Below are 24,062 nucleotides of genomic sequence, written 5' to 3'. Positions count from 1 at the left end.
CCTCAACTATGAGAGACAAAATGAGAAAAAAAATCCAGAAAATCACATTGTCTGATTTTTAAAGAATTTATTTGCAAATTATGGTGGAAAATAAGTATTTGGTCAATAACAAAAGTTCATCTCAATACTTTGTTATATACCCTTTGTTGGCAATGACAGAGGTCAAACGTTTTCTGTAAGTCTTCACAAGCTTTTCACACACTGTTGCTGGTATTTTGGCCCATTCCTCCATGCAGATCTCCTCTAGAGCAGTGATGTTTTGGGGCTGTCACTGGGCAACACGGACTTTCAACTCCCTCCAAAGATTTTCTATGGGGCTGAGATCTGGAGACTGGCTAGGCCACTCCAGGACCTTGAAATGCTTCTTATGAAGCCACTCCTTCGTTGCCCCGGCGGTGTGTTTGGGATCATTGTCATGCTGAAAGACCCAGCCACGTTTCATCTTCAATGCTCTTGCTGATGAAAGGAGGTTTTCACTCAGAATCTCACAATACATGGCCCCATTCATTCTTTCCTTTACACGGACCAGTCGTCCTGGTCCCTTTGCAGAAAAACAGCCCCAAAGCATGATGTTTCCACCCCCATGTTTCACAGTAGGTATGGTGTTCTTTGGATGCAACTCAGCATTCTTTCTCCTCCAAACACAAGTTGAGTTTTTACCAAAAAGTTCTATTTTGGTTTCATCTGACCATATGACATTCTCCCAATCCTCTTCTGGATCATCCAAATGCTCTCTAGCAAACTTCCGATGGGCCTGGACATGTACTGGCTTAAGCAGGGGGACACATCTGGCACTGCAGGATTCGAGTCCCTGGTGGCGTAGTGTATTACTGATGGTAGCCTTTGTTACTTTGGTCCCAGCTCTCTGCAGGTCATTCACTAAGTCCCCTCGTGCGGTTCTGGAATTTTTGCTCACCGTTCTTGTGATCATTTTGACCCCACGGGGTGAGATCTTGTGTGGAGCCCCAGATCGAGGGAGATTATCAGTGGTCTTGTATGTCTTCCATTTTCTAATAATTGCTCCCACAGTTGATTTCTTCACACCAAGCTGCTTACCTATTGCAGATTCAGTCTTCCCAGCCTGGTGCAGGTCTACAATTTTGTTTCTGGTGTCCTTTGACAGCTCTTTGGTCTTGGCCATAGTGGAGTTTGGAGTGTGACTGTTTGAGGTTGTGGACAGGTGTCTTTTATACTGATGAGTTCAAACAGGTGCCATTAATACAGGTAACAAGTGGAGGACAGAGGAGCCTCTTAAAGAAGTTGTTACAGGTCTGTGAGAGCCAGAAATCTTGCTTGTTTGTAGGTGACCAAATACTTATTTTACCGAGGTATTTACCAATTCATTCATTAAAAATCCTACAATGTGATTTCCTGGATTCTTTCCCCCCATTCTGTCTCTCATAGTTGAAGTGTACCTATGATGAAAATTGCAGGCCTCTATCATCTTTTTAAGTGGGAGAACTTGCACAATTGGTGGCTGACTAAATACTTTTTTGCCCTACTGTAAATAGGGGACTACATAGGCAGCAAAATGTAGGTTTTTTTTCCTGCCATGGAAGTGCACTTGTATACCGAGGAGGAAGCAATTTGCATTACAGCCATGAATGAGGATTCAAAATAGCATTAATTTTACAGCATGGATAGTGATAAGGACAGTGTTCACAACAAAAGCGAGTTTTACTACCCTGAGGAAGACAAAATAAAAGAAGACATTTCAGGAGAAAGCTAAAAACCTGTAACTTGCTAACGCCGAGCAAAAACATGGCTGAATCCTGAATGACTCAAATTTGTATAAATAGGGGACTACATAGGTGGCAAAATGTAGTTTTTTTTCCTGCCATGGAAACACTTGTATACCGAGGAGGAAGCAATTTGCATTACAGCCGTGGAACGAGGATTCAAAATGGCGGCTCGGCTCAGTTTTCCCTTTCGGGCGCTCTCATTTTCTGTTAGAATTCGGTAAAGAAAAAAATAAACATACTGTATTATTTACCCGCTTAAGGTCGGTCCGTACTGTGAAATACCGTGACCTCGGCCCAGAGGGCCTCGGTTAGTACTTTCAAGACCTCGGTCACGGTATTTCATGATACGGACCTCCCAGCTGGTAAATAACATACATATAAGCGCCTGTAAACTTTTACATGCATTGCACTTTTACACTAATTTGCACTTCTGGTTAGATGCTGTTTTTGTGTTGTTCAGTGACAAAATTGAATCTAATGTAATGATGGATTTAACTGAATCATGGATCCTTGGTGCATTTAAATTAGGCTATTCAAGTGCAGAATCCCATGAAGCTTCCTTTAATAAAGTTGAGCAAAAACGTGCTAGGGTTCATTTGTTTTCAAAAATAGGTTGAAAACATTACAACAAAAACTGCACACTTTGCTCTACCTCAATTTAGCTTGCTAGGTGCACAGCACACATAGCATGCTTGCTTATTTCATTATTGCCGGCACAGCTAGTTAATGTCAAATGCTAAGTTTATTTCTGCACACTGCTAAGTTGGCTAGCTAGCGGTCCATGTTTTGCATGGTGTACTCAAAATATCTTGTAAATGTTGCTGTAATACCTTGTCTGATGGAGGAGGAACATTGTTAGCCCACATTATTTTGCAAACCATGATTAAGTCATCATTTACAGATAGCTAGCAGTTGATATTGCTTTATTCATACCAGATGACCAATCTTCTTTCTGTGCTCGAAAATCCTTTCTAAAGAACAAAAAACCCCAACCTCCTCTGCAACAGGTGCCCTCTTTTTGGAAAAGATTATCTAGTCACACTGCTTATTATTGCATTTTAACATTGAGGTTCAGTACATTCCAAACAACATCGTACAAGTCCCATCTCATTCTAAGATCTAATTGGATTATTCATGAAAAGTGACATTGCCAATGGAGATATTTGGAAATATAATTGATGCCTCAATCCACTTTTATTAATGAAATGAACTGCTATTTTTCTCAATCCCAGTAGTGTATTAAATAAAGATGACCAAAAATGCTGCATTATCAGAGAAGCCAGTAGTTCTGAATCAGAATGCATGTCAATACACTGTTTAAAAAAAAAAAAAGGATTTGTTGTTTTAACTTAGTGCAAGGGCTGCCTTAAAATTGAGTTCACTGAAATTAATATAGTAAGTTCACAACAATTTAACTTACTATGTGAATTTCAATGAACTCAAAATTTTAAGGCAGCCCTTGCATTAACCAAGTTAAAACAACAAATTTTTTACAGTGTACCTCACCCAGAATTTTTCACTCTTTGGACTATTCAATTTAAATTTTATAATCCTACATTGGATTTTCCATTTACTGTACAGCTTTGTAATGATTTTGAGGAATGGTACACATTTAAGAGTGTGCAAACGACAGGAGGTTTCTGATGGTGGGCCAGTCTGGGCCAAAATACAAGGGCAGATTTTTGGTCTGAGTCCAGTCCAGTGGCCTAATGTCCAAGAATGTATAACAGGTTTTCAAAAACTTTTTTTTTGGAAAGGGCCAAGATTAGAACTTATCAAAATACTTCAGGACCAGTCATATACATGAAATTAAATACATAATGATCCCAAAATGCATCCTTTCAGCTTAAATTTGAGGGAATTTACATCCAAATTGGGTGATTAGTGTAGGAGTTACAGTGCTTTTTACATTTGAGTACCATCAGTTGAAAGGGAAAATTGTAACATGTTGGCCAGCGGACCACCTATCTTACACCAAGAGAGAAACTACAGGCCAGTTAACATCTGTCTGCAGGCCTCATCTGGTCCAGAGTTTCGACACCTCTATTGTGAACAGTTATTTGCAAGGTTTTTTTTAAACAAATAATCCTGCAGTGCTTTATTGCCTTTAATAAAAGACTGAATTCAAAATTTCAAACCACCTTTCTGCAATACCTGTGTACTTCTCATAGTAGTATGATGGCCCCCAAGAGTAAAAGCATGATACTGCATGCAGATTTCTTTGTTGTGTATGAATCTTTGTATACAGTGCCTTGAAAAAGTATTCATACCCCTTGAACTTTTTCCACATTTTTCCACCTTACAACCACGAACTTAAGTTTTTTTTATTGAGATTTTATGTGATAGACTAACAAAGAGTAGCACATAATTGTGAAGTGAAACGAAAACAATAAATGGTCTTCAAAATTTTAAACAAATAAAAATCTGAAAAATGTGGTGTGCATTAGTATTCAGCCCCCTGTACTCTGATACCTCTAAATACAATCCAGTGCAATCAATTGCCTTCAGAAGTCATCTAATTAGTTAAGAGTCCTACTGTGTGTAATTTACTCTCAGCATAAATATACTTGTTCTGTGAAGGCCTCAGTGGTTTGTTAGAGAACACTGAAGAACAAACAGCATCATGAAGACCAAAGAACTCAGACAGGTCAGGGATAAAGTTTTGGAGAAGTTTAAAGCAGGGTTAGGTTATAAACAAATATCCCAAGCTCTGAACATCTCAAGAAGCACTGTTCAATCCATCATTCAAAAATGGAAAAAGTATGGCACAACTGCAAACCTACCAAGACATGGCCGTCCACCTAAACTGACAGAGCGAGCAAGGAGAGCACTGGTCAGAGAAGCAGCCAAGAGGCCCATGATCACTCTGGAGCAGCTGCAGAAATTCACAGCTCAGATGGGAGAATCTGTGCACAGGACAACTATAAGTCGTACACTCCACAAATCTGGCCTTTTTGGAAGAGTGGCAAGAAGAAAGCCATTGTTGAAAGACAGGCATAAGAAGTCCCATTTGCAGTTTGCCAGAAGCCCTGTAGGGGACACAGCAAACATGGGGAAGAAGGTGCTTTGGTCAGATGAGACCAAAGTTGAACTTTTTGGCCTAAATGCAAAGCGCTATGTGTGGTGGAAAACTAACACTGCTCGTCACCCTACACACACCATCCCCACTGTGAAACGTGGTGGCATCATGCAATGGGGATGCTTTTCTTCAGCAGGGACAGGGAAGCTGGTCAGAGTTGATGGGAAGATGGATGGAGCCAAATAGGGCAATCCTGGAAGAAAACTTGTTGGAGGCTGCAAAAGGCTTGAGACTGGGAAGGAGATTCACCTTCCAGCAAGACAATGACCCTAAACACACAGCCAGAGCTACAATGGAATGGTTTAGATCAAAGAATATTCATGTGTTAGAATGGCCCAGTCAAAGTCCAGACCTAATTCCCATTGAGCATCTGTGGCAAGACTTGAAAATTGCTGCTCACAGACACTCTTCATCCAATCTGGCTGAGCTTGAGCTATTTTGCAAAGAAGAATGGGGAAAAATTTCAGTGTCTAGATGTGCAAAGCTAGTAGAGACATACCACAAAAGACTTGCAGCTGTAATTGCAGCAAAAGGTGGCTCTACAAAGTATTGACGTAGGGGGGCTGAATACTAATGCACATCACATTTTTCAGATTTTTATTTGTTTAAAATTTTGAAGACCATTTATCATTTTCGTTTCACTTCACAATTATGTGTTACTCTGTGTTGGTCTATCACATAAAATCTCAATAAAAAAAAAAAAAAACTTAAGTTCGTGGTTGTAAGGTGGAAAAATGTGAAAAAGTTCAAGGGGTATGAATACTTTTTCAAGGCACTGTAGCAACTCATGTCAGCCTGTATTAGCACATTTCATAGAATGTTATATTCCAAATGGTTTTCTGTAAAATTTCTCATGTGTATTTAGTGTGACAATTCAGAAAAATTAATTATATAAAAGACCAGATTGCTAAAACTAAATATTTCTTCACCTATATTACATTTTGTATAGTCTGTTGAAAAGGAATTAGACAGGATACAGACAATTTTTTGTTTCACTTTTAATACTTAATTTCATTAAAACACACATGGAATGCAAAGCTTTGAGAAAGAAAACCTCTGCAGATCACAGTATACTGTCAATAATTTATTTTTACCTTCAACAATGCATGACAAAGGGCAACAAGCCATAAAAATTTAAATAAGAGACACTAAAATATTCTCTCTCCTCTGCAATCCACACATCACAACTTGTGGAAATTTAGATGTTTCAAAAGGCAAAGCATAGAAGTATTATCTTTGTATGGTACTGGCACACAACTTGCTCATTTTCCACAAGAGTCCCACATTCCCATCACTCTAAAGGGACTATAAAACATCAGCAAGTGAGGAGTAATGCTGTACAAAAGGCTTTTAAGGATATCAAGTATCTATGTAGGTCTGCTTAGACTTCTATGACCTTTTAATGCAACCACAGATGAAGAAATTTGCTCAATATCACATCTGTGGATGAGCTGGCCTTTAACCAGTAATATTTCATACAATGGATGGAACAACGCAGAGGGACAAACTCTGTACGCCTTTTTTTTTTTTCTCATGAGAAAGTCTTAGGTCTTTATAACACTACTCACAAACAGTCAGGAACCATCTAATAAACAAGCAGGCAAGTGAATGTGACAAAGAAAACAGCAGAATTAAAAGTTAAAACATTTTTACTGGGTAAACTGAACCAACACCATACCTCCACAGGATCAATTCTACACATGCCAGATGATGTCACTAAGGTACCACAAAATGAAGATTAGAAGCCTAAAGAGTTGGAAAAGAGAGAGGGAGCTTGGTGACTACTGGTGGATAAGTGTTACAAGCTCTGACATACCTAGCAAGCAGCTTGACCCATTCCACATCAGCAGTGCCAATTAAATAGCACCACAACATGTCAACCAATAAATCATTATTTCAAGGGGTAAAAGGGTGTTGCCAGGATACCTTACTCATGGACAACTGGAGCTGGGAAACTGGAGGAATTTAATTAAAAAAAGGAAGGTGGGGGAGGGGGAGATGATACAAAGGGATCCAGATTCTTTTCCTTCATTCAGCCAAGCACTGTTCTTTTTTGGTTACGTGTGTAGTGAAAGCCCAACTATTCAGAGTATAGAAATGGTCTAACCCTAAATAATCTGATGAAATGTCTAAATGACATTACTGTTTTTTAAATAATGCCAAGAAAGTGCATGAAAAAGTGAATGTTGGCAACACAAAAACCCCCCACCAATCTGAAAAGACACCAAGTTCCTTAAAAATGAGAATTTCCCAAAGACTAGACCAATCTGTTTACAATGTATGCTGAATAAACAAAAATGACTGAGGGATAATTCTGAACAAGACAAAATGTCATTTACATGATTTATGACTAACAATAAAATACAAGCTTAGTTTATGTTACTCTTCCTACAAGGGAAAAAAAAAATAGTAGTTTAAAGATCATGTTGGAAAATACACAATAATGCCTTGACCATGTTTCTTTTTAAGTTAAATACTGATGATGAATTTGAGGATGTCATTACTGATGAACTGTAGGGGCCCTGGTAGGGATCTCATTGGTAGGAGTAATAACTAGAGAAAGGATCCTTGGTTCCCATCCACCCCTTTCTTTCAGGACTGGGGAAGTCTGTTCTTTACCCCAGGCTGGTGATGTTTGCCCTGCCACCAGGGGGAGCAACAATGCGCTGAGTGGTGCGGCGAGGAACATTGTCATCAATTTGAGCTCCTGTAAAATTTAAGATTAATATTAAAATGTCCTGTGGGAGAATAAGCAAGAAAAGGTTAGCAGTTAAGACAATACGGTAACTTGAATCAACTTTAGCCACAGTTTAAATTTAAGCTGAGAAAATCATGGTAAGTTTTTAATGGCACCCATGCTAAACCTTTTCTTATCTAAGGGCAGCTGGATTTAAAAAAAAAAAAAAAATTAAAAATGGCAAATTCTAGAGCAGAGGGAAGAAAGTATTGCAGGATCTAAACATTTATTTTTCACCATTAACAGAAAGGAGTTAATGGTGATTTGTTTTGCCCAGAAATTATCCCATATCTACAGGCAAGCTGTAGTACAACACAGTACATGTACTATTTTTACGACTTAATTGATGTCCCTCAGTTGAATGGTGAAATGCCAAAGTTATGATAAGTCCAGTCCATGACTTACAGATCTTTAAAACAACCTGCATAATTGAAAGCCTTAACTTTCAATAGCAGAAAAATCTATGCCCAGGACAAAAATTGTACAGTCTGTTACTGACCAGACAGACTGAATCCAGACTGATGCAGATTGCGAATGGGTTGAGGAGTGGGTTTGGTTGGAGAGGTTTTGTTAGTGGTCACAGGGGTGACTTTAGGTGTCACAGTGACCTCACACACTGGACCATCATAAAGGCCACGTGGGACGCCATGCAGCTCAGCAAGCTAAGGACAGAGAATACAGTGTGAAACTAATTAACAATGATATGAGAAATAATATTGTTGTAAACAGTGGATGGGTTATACTTTAAGTAACCTTCATAAAAATCTTGTATGAGGACTGCACAATATGGTTAAGCATCATATTTCAAAATTGGGTTGCATTATTTTATAATTTTATTAAAACTAATCTGTTTTGATGACTCAAGACACCTAAATGACATTTAGGTTAAAGCCTTTATAGAATAACAAATTAGAATTTAAAAAAACAAAAACAACAACAAAAAAAAAAAACTGATGCCTTACAGAGGACCTTCACGTGATGTCATCGCTACTGAGGCTTTGTTTATGCAGCCAAATTGCTGGGCAAGCTTTGTGTTTGACAACGACCAGCACAAGTGTGCACGAGTGATTGTAAGCCCAATTCAGTAAACATCTAAAAAGATAAACTTGTAGAAGTTACATCCAAAAGAACAATGCAAGAACAAGACCTGTAGTGCTTTTGGATGTAATAACAGATGTGGAGATAAGCCTGGTTTAACTTTTCACTGCTTCCCAGTGAACCTAGAAAGATGAGAAAAATGGCAAGCTGCAGTTAAACAGGAACACTGGATGATTAAAACATTCCTGTGTGTGGAGAACATTTTATATCAGGTTAGTATGAAAGCTCTGCAACGTTCAAATGTATATTTGCATGTGGGCTTTGGACACAATATAATTTCATTAGACCTTAACGCTTGGGTAGACTAGCAGTGCGTTTACGTATGTACTGATAATATAGACGAGGCTAAACACGATAAAATATGCTAGATCCATATCCTGCCTTGTTTATTACTATTAGAACTCCAAGTTTGAGCTTACCTTTGTCATAATAAGGCATTTCTCTTTATCTGGAATTTCCTATAATATTCCAGCATAAACGAAACCTACCTCGAAACATTGGTAGGCATCTGTACTTTGTATGCCTTTAGCATCACTCCAGTGTGTTTAAAAGTCCAAATAGGAAATAGTTCAGGATGTTGTAGTGTTCCAAATCTGGTAGCTGGTTTGCCATACACTTTTCAAGTAGAATAATCATTCGTGGATAAATTAAGAAGTAGCCTTTATTTTTGTCAAATGTAAACTCAAGCACAGCGAAATTCCTCCTCTGCATTCAGATGGATTCATCTGAAGCAGTGAACAAGCATGAGTGCATGCATACATACAATACATACAGACTGGGGGGGGGGGGGGGGGGGGGTAATGCAGAATAAATACATTTGTGGGTAAATTATATGGATCTGTGATGCCTGCATGTTTCAGCTTTTCAATGTAACACAATCTGCTGGTATAAAATAAATTTGTAATAATTTCAGAGACTGCACTGACTGCAGTCATCTCAATTTTCATTAACTGTCACGGATGTTTCTTTGTTTGCCTGGCAATATGGTGGATGCGGCGTGATACAAATCTGTGACGTCAGCGAAAGTCCTCTATAAAAATGTTCATAACAGTAATTAGCAATGGATACAGCTTCAATCCTGATCTCACAGCAGTTGAAAAATAACATTTCAAAATATCCAACATACAGCACCAGTCAAAAGTTGAGAGACTTTTGACTTAATTCAATATTTTTCTTTATTTTTATTAATTAAACACACATTTCATGTCTGAAAGTAATGATGGACTGTCTTTTCCCTTTACTTAGTTGAGTGGTTCTTGACATATGGATTACTACAGTTGTGAAATATGGCCATTTACTGTATTTTTATTATTTAGTCTCAAAAGAGAGCAACTGGACTTGCTTGAAGATTCTTGAAGACGTTTCACCTCTCATCTAAAAGGCTTCTTCAGTTCTGTGAATAGGGAGCATCAGGTATTTATCCTCTCATGGATGAAAAGCGTCGTTAAGCCATCCTGTTGGTGTGGATCACTGGGGGCTGGGTGTGAACGGCCTAGAGTGTCGTTGGGGTGATCGATGGGTTGTTGGTTCTCTTTGTCCTCCTGTGAGTCACTGAAAACAGCTGGGTTTTGGTGTGCATTCAGTTGTCTGGGAAGTGTGCCAAGGACTGCATTGCAGGTGGCTGATAAATGGTGTCTAAAGCCCTATTCGCACGGGATAAGTATTACCTGTGGACCTCTGGTAATTCGGAATAATTACAGAGAATGTCTGAGTTCTTAGTCCCGTGCGAATGCGCCATGTCCGTAATTTGCCAAGTAATAATTCCGCCGCGAATTACCTACGGTGTTTCGGCAAAACACAGACGTCCAGTGGTAATACAAGTCCCGTGTGAATGCGCATGTCTGTGTTTGTAATTATTAAACGCGCGTCTCTTGTACTTTTCTGGAGTGAATAATGGAGGATACGGGTGAAATTTTGATAAACAGCATTTCAGGGGCAAGTGGTAGTAGGCCTATCCCGTATTTGAACCAGATAAGCAGAAACAGCTCCGAGAAGAACTCCAAGAAGAAAGCACGAAAAATCTTCAACTGGATGGCTTGTGTGGCAGCATATGGTAAGGAGCCACGCTAACCTCCATGACACAGCAATACGAAGATATTTTGGTTAACGAAGGGAAGACAAATGTTCGTTTAGCAAAATACCCGGCTATGTGTAAACAGCGCCATAAACTGCCTGTTCACTTACATTGTCATCTCGAGACTGTTTTCATTTGCAGTGACCCCGCCTTCTCATTGAGAGCGTGGAGCAAACATACTGCATCCCTATCATATGCGTTTCCCCTCTCTTAATTTGGATACAGTGCTATTATGCCTACTGTGTTTTCATCCTACCTTATTAATGCACCATTAATGTACTACAGTAATATGTTGGCACTTCCAACATGCTACAACTGTATTGATTGTTGCCAAACGTGCTTTTATTCTAACCACCTACCCAACCTTGTTTATAGCTGATATCTGGTACCCTGATAGAAGACCCAGGGAGAGAGGCCTGTCCTTCTGGGAAGTGGAGGTGCTGGAGAACTTTCGGGAGAAAGACTGGTACCAAAACTTCCGAATGCCCAAAGAGGCCTTTGAGAAGCTGTGTGACCACCTGCGCCCACACATTGAGCCCCAAACCACCAACATGCTGGCACCAATACCTGTTGAGAAGAGGGTGACACTCACAATCTACAGTAATTCAGTGAATTACAGACTTTTGCTTATCCCGTCCGAATGCGCCACACAATAACACAGAGGTGCGGGGGTAATTGCGAATTACCAGAGGTCCATAGGTAATACTTATCCCGTGCGAATAGGGCTTTAGACCACCACCTCTGTTCAGTGATTGCTGTTCCAGGTTGACAAAAATGGCTTCTTTAACTCCTCGCTCATACCAACGATCCTCTCTGGCTAAAATGCGTACGTTGCAATCCTGAAACGGGTGTCCTTTGCTGTTAAGATGAAGATAAACAGCAGAGTCCTGGCCTGAGTACACAATTTATCAGCCACCTACAATGCAGTCCTTGGCACACTTCCCAGACAACTGAATGCACACCAAAACCCAGCTGTTTTCAATGACTCACAGGAGGATAGAGAAAACCAACAACTCATTGATCACCCCAATGACACTCTAGAGCATTCACACCCAGCCCCCAGTGAACCACACCAACAGGATGGCTTAATGACACCTTAGAATTGCTTTTCATCCATGAGAGGATAAATACCTGATACTCCCTATTAGTCAGACAGAACTGAAGAAGCCTTTTGGATGGGAGGTGAAACGTCTTCAAGAATCTTCAAGCAAGTCCAGTTGCTCTCTTTTACCACCCACAGTTTACTATGACCTGGATGACTGAGAATCTTCACAGACATATTTGGTCTCAAACACATTAAGACGACAAGAAATTCCACTAATTAATTTTTGACAAGGTAGACCTGTTGATTGAAAAGCATTCCAGGTGACTACCTCATGAAGCTGGTTAAGATAATGTCAGTAGTGTGCAAAGCATACTATCGTGGCTACTTTGAAGAATCTAAAATATGAAAACACATTAGCTTACCATATAATTCCATATAAAGTTCCATACTATTTCATAGTTTTGATATCTTCAGTATCGTTCTATAATGTAGAAAATAGTCAAAATACAGAAAAATCTATTAATAGGCGTATCCAAACTTTTGACTGGCACTGTAAATATTTTAATAAATAGAAATATTCTCCAGGTGTATTGGGGGGGGAGGGGGAAGCGTGCCCCACACAAGATGCAAGTTGCAGTTATAGCTCCAATTATCTGCATCCTTGTTAAACATTTAGCATATTGTGTAGCCTCCCTTTGCCTAAGTAACAGCTCCGAGTTTTTCCTGTAATGCCCGAGATTGGAGTATATGGAGCAAAGAATATGACTACTCCTCAATACAGAATCTCTCCAGATTTTCCAGGGTGCCTCCATCTTTACCAAGGGTTTGGGAGAGGGGAAAAAAAAAATGGCACTTTCTGGATGCAAAACTGATTTGTTTCTGATTTATGAAAACCCAGCAGGTAGCATTGCTGGCTCACAGCTCCAGGGTCCCTGGTTTGATCCTGAGCATGTGTTATGGTATTCTTTGGAGTTTTGCATGTTCTCCCTATGTCTGTATGGATTTTCTCCAGGTTCTCTGGTTTCTTCCCACCTCCCCAAAACTCCCTCCTCCCTCTGTGTGCACGCACACACTTTGCCCTGTGATGGACCTGGATCCAGAGTGTACACAAACTCAGTTTAATGGTGTTGACTAATGAGAGAGAACTTGAGAGGATCTGCCAGGGAGAAACAGCCAAAAATCTAGGTGTGCAAAACTTGTAGATTCAAAGCTGTAATTGCTGCCAAAGATGCTTCCACAAAGCACTAAATAAAAGGCCTGAATACTTAGAGATTTTAGTTATTGATTTTTAATAAATTTGCAAAAACCTTTCCTGTGTCACTTTTACTGTGTAAAAACTAATGGTCAAAAATGTAAATTTAATATTAAATTAAATCTGGCTAAATATTTTCCAAACCCTGCTATTTTATTCCTGCATCTGCCCAGTACTCTTGTGAAAGAATCCAGATTCACTGGACCATGACCAGGATAAATTTGTTACTGAAGGCATTTAAATGATGAATTATATCTAGGAAATTTATAGTAATTAAAGTAGAATATAGTAATTAGAGAAATAAGCCAGGTATGAAAAAAAAGAAACAAGAACAGTAAATATGACTTAAGTATTGAAAAGATATACACCAATCAGACAAAAACATTAAAACCACTGACAGGTGAAGTGAATAACACTGATTAGCTCATTACAGTGGCACCTGTCAAGGGATGCAATAGATTAAGCTATGGTCACACCACAACTTGTGATGCTTTGTGATGGGTTATCTATGAAAATAAGGTGTTTTAGTGACTATGCATGATTGGCAAACTAAAAGTTTTGGTCACACAACTGTTGAACAATTGACTGTCACGCCTTTGTATGCTTGAGCATCCACTTTCGCTCTTGGGACCCAGTTGTTATGGGAAACACCTGATGCTGATTTGAGTGCAATCAGCACACACATGCAAGGATGCTGTTTTCACAAAGGCTTTGTGAAGTATCACCACCACCACAGTCATGCTTGTTTCTAACCATGTTTGACTCTGGTTAAATACTCTGTTTTTCTTTTGCTATTATAAATCATACCTGCTAATAAACACTCTTCCTGCACTTAGATCAGTCTACTGCCACATACCTGACAGAATACTTGCAAAGTCTCTATAAAAACAGCAGCCTTGTGTGTGTGCTGATTGCACTCAAATCAGCATCAGGTGTTTCCCACCTGATGCATTATGAGAAGGCAAGCTAGAGGAGGCACTGTGATGCTCTGGGCAATGTTCTGCGGGGAAACCTTTGGTCCTGGCAATTCATGTGGATGTTACTTTGACACATACCACCTTACCTAAACATTGTTGCAGACAAAGTACACCCCTTTATGGCCACAAGAGTCCCTAATAGCAGTTGCATCTTTGAGCAGGATAATGTGCCCCGTCACATTGCAAAAATTATTTAGGAATGGTTTGAGGAACATGACAATGTTCAAGGTGCTGACTTGTCCTCCAAATCCCCCAGATCTTAATCCCACCGAGCATCTGTGGGATGTGCTGGACAAGCAAGTCTGATCCATGGAGGTCCCACCTCACAACTTCCAGGACAGAAGGGATATGCTGCTAATGGCTTGGTGCCAGATACCACAACATCTTGTAGAGGCCATGCCTTGAGGTATCAGAACTGTTATGATGGCACAAGGAGGACCTATACAATACTTGTATTAGACAGGTGGTTTTAATGTTATGGCCAATTGGTGTATATAGTGTGAACATAAAGCTGTTTGATATACTATATGTTGCAGCACCGAGCCTGGAATGCACACTCACCCTACTGCGAGCTTTTATCCTCTTGTAAACATAGTCAGGGAAGGTCTTGCGGGTTATGTAACGTCCTGATCCCTCAGTAGTGTGGAGGTTTCCATCCTCCAGAACAATCTTACCCTGACTGATCACTACTAAGGAAGCACCACGCACCTCCACACCCTCGAAGATATTATATTCAACTGCCTGTGGAGAGGAAGATAGAAAGTATAGGGTGCTAATCGTTTTACAGTCAGTCAGAGATAGCATTTTTAGTGAGACTGCAAAGATGACACCTGTTCATCTAGATTTGTTATGTAGTGTGTGAACTGTTGTCACCTGCACTGTATTGTTCATTGTATCTTTGTATAGTGCTGGACCATTCTACTGAAACCAACTCTGTACATTGTCCAAGTCATGCTATTCTCACTGTCATTCTGTGTACATGACTATGTGTATTGTTTTATGTGAAGCAATATGTTCCTGGAAGCAACATATTTCATCCCACTATGTGCATGTGGGTAAGATGAAAATGTGAAATCATTTTGTTTTCCCAACCAACATCCATCAGGAAGACAAGTTAATTCATAATTACAGTTTAATTATAATTTGAATCAACTCCATTATTGTGACCTATGTAAGTTATGTTCCATTGTGCAAGGTATCTGTGAAGGACTATGTCTCAACAGTTTTGAGAAAATAATAAAATCACAACAGCTGCTGGTGGCAGGCTGAATAAGCAGACACACTGTTCCAGGTGCACTGAATTAATTCAAACACAATGGATGACTGGGACAGGCCTGACCTCAGCACAGTCCCCCTGTTGCTTATAAACAATTCAAGAAACCGTGGCACTATGCTTAGGTGCCCGGATACATTTCTCAAATGTATGCATCCTTTAATTTATTTATTTACAACCACAAATCAGAAAAAGTTGGGACAGTATGGAAGAAAAATAAAGAAAAAAAAGAAAAAAGGCAACTTCTAAATTTACTTTGACTTGTATTTCATTGCAGACAGTATGAACAAGATATGTTTTGTCTGGTCAACATCATTTCATTTGTTAATATATATATATCCATTCCTGTGTTTCAGGCCTACAACACATTCAAAAAAAAAAAAAAAAGCTGAAACAGGGCAATTTAGGGCTAGTAATGAGGTAAAACAATTGAATATATTTTTTGATTTGAAACGTGTGATGTCAACAGGTGACTGTAATCATAATTTGGTACAAAATCAGTGTCCAGAAAAGGCCTAGTCTTTGAGGAGCAAAGATGGGCTGAGGATCTTTAGTTTGTCAACAAATGCATGAGGGAATTATTGAAATGTTTAAAAGCAAATGTTACTCAAAGACAGACATAATAGGATTTGGATATTTCACCAACAGTGCATAATCTCATTCAAAAGAATCAAGGAATTTAGAGGAACTTTGGTGTGTAAAGTTCAGGGGCACAAATTTAAGCTGAATACTTGTGATCTCTGATCCCTCGGATGGCACTGCATTCATCAATAGCTGATGTACCCACATGGGCTTGAGATTACTTTGGTAAACCTTTGTCAAGCACTACAATACAGAGTTACATACACAAATGCCAATTGAAGCTTTGCTGTGCAAAAGGAAGCCATATGTTAACTATGTCCAGAAGCACTGTCGACTTCTCTGGGCTCAAAGGCATCCAATATAGGTCAAAGATTATTGTTTTCAATTTCCACATACTGTCCCAACTTTTTCTGAGTTGGGGTTGTAATTAAATCAAATTAACTTTTTTCTTCTTGTAAAGCTGCTTTGCAACAATATCTACAGTTAAAAGCACTATACAAATAAACATAACATATTTGTATACAAATACAAACAAACATGATATGGAAGCAATATAAAAATAAACCAACACCCAGAATGGCAGACAAAAAGATAAAAGTACAATCTTTCTATATAGAAAAATATACAGACATAGCATAACAATACGACAAAGTGTGTTAGTAAGCTGTTGGGTCACCACAAGCCACCAGAACAGCTTCGCTTTTGTGGTTGGAGGATTGTGGCGAGTAGGGATCGACCGATATGTTTTTTTCAGGGCCGATACCGATTATTATGGAATTGGGATGCCGATAACCGATATGTGCAACCGATAAATGTAAACATTATAATTCACATGAAATTAAACATAGCACACACAGACACAGACCTTCATATCCATGAAATGTATGTTTAATTGTAAAATTGAACATGAAATTTTGTGCAGGGAGATGCCAGCAGCATTTGTACAATAAAGTCAAACATTAGTTAGAATAAAATGAGAAATAAAATAATAAAATATTCACCAATTAAAAAAATAAATCACTCCCTATTATATTACAGCTCACCATTTTCAGTGGAAAATAAATGAAAATACACTCTTTTACACTAAGAACTAAGTAAGACTTACCAACTTCAAGTAGTTTTTAAATAACAAATCAAGTGTAGGGAGCTGCCTGCAGCATTTTTTAAAAAGTAAAATCAAACATAAAGTAGGCTATCACTCCCTATTATGTAACAACTTAACAAGCAACCATCTACATTCTAATGCTTTTAATGCCCAAGCCTAATATTCCCAATTTAGGAGGATTATATTGTAGTGAAGGAAGCATTACATGTAGTTTCAGCGAGACTAGTTGGTTGTAGGCTAATTCAAGTGCTTCCTTCCGTAAGCTAAGTTTGCCTGGCTACACAGACGCAAATGGACAATTTTAACGAGTAGTAGATGAAGAATGTAAACATATAATGTTGTGCTTTTGCAACTTGTGTGTTTGTGACTTATTGCGGCAAAAGCAGCGTGTCCTTACCTTGAAGTGGGATCTGCTTCTGCCCGAGTGCCCATATGGGCGCCTTGAAACAGTTCACAGCGTTTAGCTACGCGTGTTGATTGGCTGTATCCCTTGTGCCGCTTCTGCCCGAGTGCCCATACGGCCGCCTTGAAACAGTTCACGTGTCGATTGGCTACATCTCTTGTGCCAAACAAATCAGATGTTGTGGTGGGCGGGACCGTGTTCTTGAACTCAGAGAGGCGAGTGCAGGAAAGGACGTGCAGTGACAGTCGCGTTAGGAACGAAATGGCTGCAAAAAGGCATGTTATCGGCATATCGGTGGAAATTATGGCCGATACCGATAACCCTAAAAAATGCAGAATATCGGCCCGATATATCGGCCAGGCCGATTATCGGTCGACCCCTAGTGGTGAGTACAATCTCACATGCCACTCCAAAATGTCTCATAGGTACTAAATGGAGTTGAGATCTAGCTACTGCTAAGGCCATAAAATATTTACATAAATTTTTACATCAACATACTTAAAGCATTCAATGAGCCCTCATACAATGGGGATAAGAAATCCTGGAAGAGACCACTCTCTGATCACACTGGTGCATCACAATGTGTGTGTGCATGCATTTGCATATGCTCACCAGGTTGTGGCTCTTGGCAGAGATGATCTTAGTAACATCAGGATCCCATAGAACCAAGTCAGCATCAGAGCCCACAGCAATGCGGCCCTTACGTGGGTACAGGTTAAAAATCTTGGCTGCGTTGGTGCTCGTCACAGCTACAAACTGATTCTCATCCATCTTGCCAGTTACCTGTGGAAAGCAGTGTTAGTCTTCAAGGGTAAAATGACCAGAATGTATCACTACTCTATGATAATTAAGTTAAATGTTATGCTTTACCAAATTCAATATAATTCATCCCAATATGAATTTGAAGGACAGCTAAAGGTGGTGATACACGAGACAACTTTTTGGGCAATGTTGCTGGGCAATTGTGCTTTGACACTTTCCCATTGAAATTGGGCAACATAATTTCTATCTGAACAATTTTGATTGTTTTGGGCAACTTTTTAAGATCATTCAATCAGTGTGTTAGCAGCAAATCACAAGACCACCTGAGAGCTTCTGAAATTTTCACCAAAGATGGCAGCAGTGCTCCGGCAGCAGAGTGAAGAAAAAGAGAGACAATTCGTATCTTTTCTAAGAAGTCAAGAAGCCTTTATTTGTCACATGCACACTCAAGCATACACTTAAGCACACAGTGAAATTCATCCTCTAAATTTAACCCATCTGAAGCAGTGAAGAGGGAAAAAAAAAAAAACACACACACACACACACACACACACACACACACACACACACACACACACACACAGAGCAGTGGGCAGCTATGCTACAGTGCCTGGGAAGCAGTTGGAGGTTAGGTGCCCTTGCTCAAGGGCACTTCAGCCCAACCTCAGGGCATGGCTGCCCCATGTTAACCTAACCACATGTCTTTGAACTGTGGGGGAAACTGGAGCACCTGGAGGACACCCATGCAGACATGGGAAGAACAAACTCCACACAGAAAGGCTCCCCCTTCGGCCACTGGGCTCGAACCCAGAACCTTCTTGCTGTGAGGCAACAATGCTAACCACGCCATATCTTTTTAATGCCGGTAAGTTATGCATAAACCCAAAGTGCTTAATTTACCTAATCAAATGCTTAGATGGACATCTATTTTTATGTGCTCAGGTTGTAATAAGATACCGATTTTTTTTCAGCTATGTGTAAACTGCTGTTAGCCATGCCATAGAGACTGAATGGGATTTGACTAACTAGTGGTTGTTTTTGCTAACATAGTTAGCTGAAAGTAATCACTAGGCTATGTAGGGATATTATTAGTTCTCTTGTGTCAAGTTAAGTGATGGACAGCGCATTATTTTTTAAAAAAATTTTTGTGAGTTGTAATAAATATTATCTAACTTAGCATTTGATCTAATTTACATACAGAGCACAACTACTTGTGGAACCCAAGGGCAAAACCATACAAACTTTGGGATCTAAAAAGAAAGACTTTCAGGAGCTCTGTCACCCCCTTTTCCTCCTCAGCAGCCATCTCCTTTTTTCTTTTTGTTGAGATGAGAATTAAACGATTATGTTTTTGTGATGTCAGTTATTAGTTATACCATATGCAATTGAGGCTAGGCGCATTTTAAAAGGAGATTTAAAAGTGTTTATTAACAGAATAATGTGGTTATTTTGACTTAGAAATGTTAAAATAATGGCAAATTATCTTCTGACCTAGAATTATCTATTCAGTTTTGTTCCAGAGGTGATACTTGAGCAAAATAAAGGCTGAAGCCAAGACAAAAGTGACAGCTGCAATTGTTTCAGTGTCCATCGCCCTGGCAAGAGATTTGCTCTTATCTGATTGGCTGTTGTCAACTGTCTGTCCTAATTAGTTGTCCGGTCTCTCACCTGGTTGCCAGCAACATTACCCGGCAACAATGCCCAAAGAGTTGCTCCATGTATCATCACCTTAAAGGAGATATACAGAACCTTTATTTTTAAATACATTTCTGAGTGACTAGTATCTCCATCCTTGACTCTTGGATACTACATAATTGGGAATAAAAAAAAAAATACATTTTTCAGAGTTAAAAATCGACCGCAAAGTTGGCATTCAAGCTGCCCCACTGAGCCAGCCAGCCCTGGGTGGGTGATGTCACAGTGGGAACCGGTGCTATAGACCAAAGCCAGACTCGGCAGGCGAGAATGGTTGCAATGGCCTCTTCGTTTGGATTTATTGGAGATTCTTTGGATTCCGCAGATAGTAGTACACATGACTGTGATAGTCCCGAAATTGGAGTGTGTGTACATGCTACTGCTATACATGTAGAACTGAATCAGTTTGAACCATCAGAAAGTAAATCCGATAGCAACACATCGACTACGGAGGCCCCCACCTTATATAAAAATAAAGCCAGAGAACAAAGCCGTCTAGTGAATTGGATAGAATTGAACCGACAGTCTCATGTGACTCTCATTAAAACAGGATAGGTGTTATAACTTGTGCAACATACATGTACGGTGGTATGCAAAAGTGTGGGCACCCCTGGGCTGTTACTGTGAACAGTTAAGCAAGTTGAAGAAATGATCTCCAAAAGGCATAAAGTTAAAGATGACTCATTCCCTTTATATTTTAAGCAAAAACAATTTATTTTCATCTTTTACATTTTCAAAATGACAAAGGAAAAAGGCCTGAAGCAAATGTTTTGGCACCCTGTATGTAACCTAGTAACACCCCCTTTGGCAAGTATCATAGCTTGTAAATACTTTTTGTAGCCAGCTAATAATCTTTCAGTTCTTACCTGGGGGATTTTCACACATTCGTCCTTGCAAAAGGCTTCCAGTTCTACAAGGTTTCTTGGGCTGTCTTGCATGCACTGCTCTTTTGAGATCTATCCACAGATTTTCAATGACGTTTAGGTCAGGGGACTGTGAGGGCCATGGCAAAACCTTCAGCTTGTGCCTCTTGAGGTATTCCAGTGTAGATTTTGAGGTGTGTTTTGGATCATCTACAATAGTAGGACCCATCCTCTTTTTAACTTCAACTTTTTTACAGATGGTGTGATGTTTGCTTACAGAATTTGCTGGTATTTATTTGAATCCATGCTCCTTTCGACCACTGAAATGTGCCCTGTGCCACTGGCTGCAACACAACCCCAAAGCATGATCGATCCACATCCATGCTTCAGAGTTGGAGAGGTGTTCTTTTCCTGGAATTTGGCACCCTTTTTTCTCCAACTATACCTTCGCACATTGTGGCCAAAAAGTTCTATTTTGATTTCATCAGTCCACAGGACTTGTTTCCAAAATACATCAGGCTTATTTAGATGTTCATTTGCAAACTTCAGATGCTGAATTTTGTGGCTAGGATGCAGGAAAAGTTTTCTTCTGATGATTCTTCCATGAAGGTCATATTTGTTCAGGTGTCGCTGCATAGTAGAACAGTGCACCACCACTCCAGGGTCTGCTAAATCTTTCTGAAGGTCTTTTGCAGTCAAACAGGGTTTTTTATTTGCCTTTCTAGAAACCCAATGAGCAGTTCTTTCAGAACGTTTTCTTCATCTTCCAGACCTCACCTTGATCTCCACTGTTTCTGTTAACTGCCATTTCTTAATAACGTTACAATCTGAGGAAACAGCTACCTGAAAACACTTTGCTATGTTCTTGTAGCCTTCTCCTGCTTTGTGAGCATCAATTATTTTATTATTCAGAATGCAAGGGAGTTGCTTAGAGGAGCCCATGGCTGTTGATTTTAGGGACAAGTTTGAGGAGTCAGAGAATTTATACAGCTTTGAAATCTGCATCATCTGACCTTTCCTAACGAAGAATTTTAACAAGCCACAGCTCAATAAGCTAATTAAGGTCTGGAACCTTGGTAAAAGTTACCTGAGAACTCAAATGCATTGGGGTGCCCAAACTTTCACATGGTGTTCCTTTTCTTTTTTCACTCTCCAATTGTACAAAACAAAAATACACAAATCTTGCAGAAAATCCTGAAAAGAAATGTGTAGTCTTTACCTTTATGCCTTTTGGTGATCAGTTCATCTTCTGCTTACTTAACTATTCACAGTAACAGACATTTTCAGTAAAGGTGCCCAAACTTTTGCATGCCACTGCAGGGCTCGAAATTCGCAGTGGTCCGGTCACCCGAGGCAACTTAATTTGTCATTTGGCGGGTAATTCCTGTCACTAGGCAGCCCGGCTGGCTAGTTGAAAATAAAAAAATATATATATGAAGCGAAGATTCAGACTACGGCTGTGCGATATATCGAATATACTGTACTCATATCTCTGAAAATTCTGCGTGAGATGCATATAATTATATCGTAACTATCGAGTATTTTATGGTCATCTGCCAACTTGTGTTTGTTTAAAACATTTTCCGGTGGTTTTCTCCCTGTCCCTCAGGCAGTAACGCGAGAGGCTGCCTAAGGGTAAACAATAACGTCACGCACTCGCCAACCAATCCCGGGCGACATCTTGGTGCTGAAAGGAACTTCCGGGAAGATTTTCTAGTTTCGGTTGTGTTGCCAGATTGGGCGTTTTTTGAACATATTTTGGGCTGGAAACCGTCAGCAGTATCTGGCAACACTGCCGGTGGGAAGATTTCCTAGTTTCGGTTTACAGCGCTGACTCAGTTCGTGCAATCGCTGGTGTTGCATAGGCTACCGTGTAAGCTCTGTCAATTTCAGCGACAAATTAAAAATGGAAGCGGACGAATTGGTTCCTAAAAGAACTAGTAAGGGGTCAGTCATTCGGCATTTTTTTTGGATATCGCGAGGAGGACATGGAACAGCAAATGCCAGTTTGTAAAGTGTGAAAAAAAAAAAAACAGTATCAAAATACTTGGGTCTTAAAATAAATGCACATTAGTCATGAACAATGGTAACTACTCTCGTGTTATTTTTGACAGAAGTAAAATTCATACGTGAACAAATATTGGCGAGTTGATTTTCTGTTTGGCTAGTTACTTTGGAAGGTAACTAGTCCAGCTGGCTGGTGAAAAAATATATGAATTTCGAGCCCTGCACTGTACATGCATGCATTTTTTCACTGATAAAACGCAAAAGGCTAATAAAATAAAATCAGATGAACTGAGACAATCACATTCTGAAGCAAATTAAATAATCTTATACCGGTAACTTAAATACACAATACAACTGACCTGTATTTATCTAAATATGGGTAAACAATGAGTGGTGTTATGTAATCAAATGAAAGTCACATCTTACCCATCGGTGTTCTCACTTCTTGAAGGCCGAGCTTGTGGCCGATTGTTTTGAAACAATCTGACTTTCAGTTCTTCGTTCATTCGCTTTTTCCATGTAAGGGCGAGATACTGTTTCTGAAGCAAGCATATCCAGCAGAGAAGTCTGACGACTGGTCCACTCACTCATTCTCCATACGGAGTACTCCGCCATTACTGCTCGGCTCACACTCCGGGAGAACTGGTGCAACTGAACTTTCCTTTTCTTATAGTGGACCAGTCGTCAGACACAGTCTCAGCATTTAAGTCTAGGCTGAAAACATATCTGTTTAGTCAAGCCTTTTGTTAATGGTGTTTATGAGGTAAAGGAGTAGATCTGGAGGGTCCTCAGACATAGAGTGTTTTGGTAAACTGGGATGTATGGATGCTGTCAGTCCCCACTCGCTTGCTCACTCGAGTTTGTTGACGGTGTAGTGGCTGGCTGCTTTATGTCCTGGGGCTCCCTCATGCCTGTGTTACCTTCTGGCTCTCTCCTTTTAGTTATGCTGTCATAGTTAGTTGCCGGAGTCCCTGCTTGTACTCGGTGCAATATGTATACTGTTCCTACTTATTCAGGTGACATTGGGCATACCTAACCACCTGTGTTTTCTTTCTCTCCCCCCCACCCCAAATCTGTCCCTCTGAGTTACATGGAGTCAACAGGAAATCTTTTGGTGGAGACGGTGGGGACCTCGACTGGCTATCGTAGCCTGCAGGGAATCGGCCGTCAGACATTCTGTCGCACGTCCCAGACCCGGTGAAATGTAACTGAATTGTCTTGGCCAGGCCTAAGGGTCCCATCTGCATCTCATCATTGCTGAGGAGTGTGCTCCCATCACCCAATCAAGCATCCAGCCAGAGCAGGTCATGATATATTTTTTACCATATTAACATGCCATTGTGTGTTATGCCTGATGTAAAGACTCTC

The 24,062-nt window shown here is 39.9% G+C and overlaps 1 protein-coding gene across 1 annotated transcript in view; it reads right to left on the bottom strand.

Annotated features, from left to right (window-relative positions):
• Positions 1–7,436: 7,436 nt before the first annotated feature.
• LOC132892511 (dihydropyrimidinase-related protein 2-like) overlaps positions 7,437–24,062 on the bottom strand; it is a 49,465-nt gene continuing 32,839 nt past the window's right edge. The window contains exons 10-13 of the mRNA XM_060930792.1: positions 17,980–18,150; positions 14,566–14,745; positions 8,058–8,220; positions 7,437–7,528 (exon numbers count right to left, since the gene is read on the bottom strand). Coding sequence (XP_060786775.1) covers positions 7,437–7,528; positions 8,058–8,220; positions 14,566–14,745; positions 17,980–18,150 — 606 coding nt within the window. The remainder of the gene's footprint in view (positions 7,529–8,057; positions 8,221–14,565; positions 14,746–17,979; positions 18,151–24,062) is intronic.

This window comes from Neoarius graeffei, chromosome 10 (assembly GCF_027579695.1).
Source record: "Neoarius graeffei isolate fNeoGra1 chromosome 10, fNeoGra1.pri, whole genome shotgun sequence".
NCBI classification, from domain to species: domain Eukaryota; kingdom Metazoa; phylum Chordata; class Actinopteri; order Siluriformes; family Ariidae; genus Neoarius; species Neoarius graeffei.
Note: the sequence above shows the minus strand (reverse complement) of the source record. Positions and strands in the feature narration are given on the sequence as shown.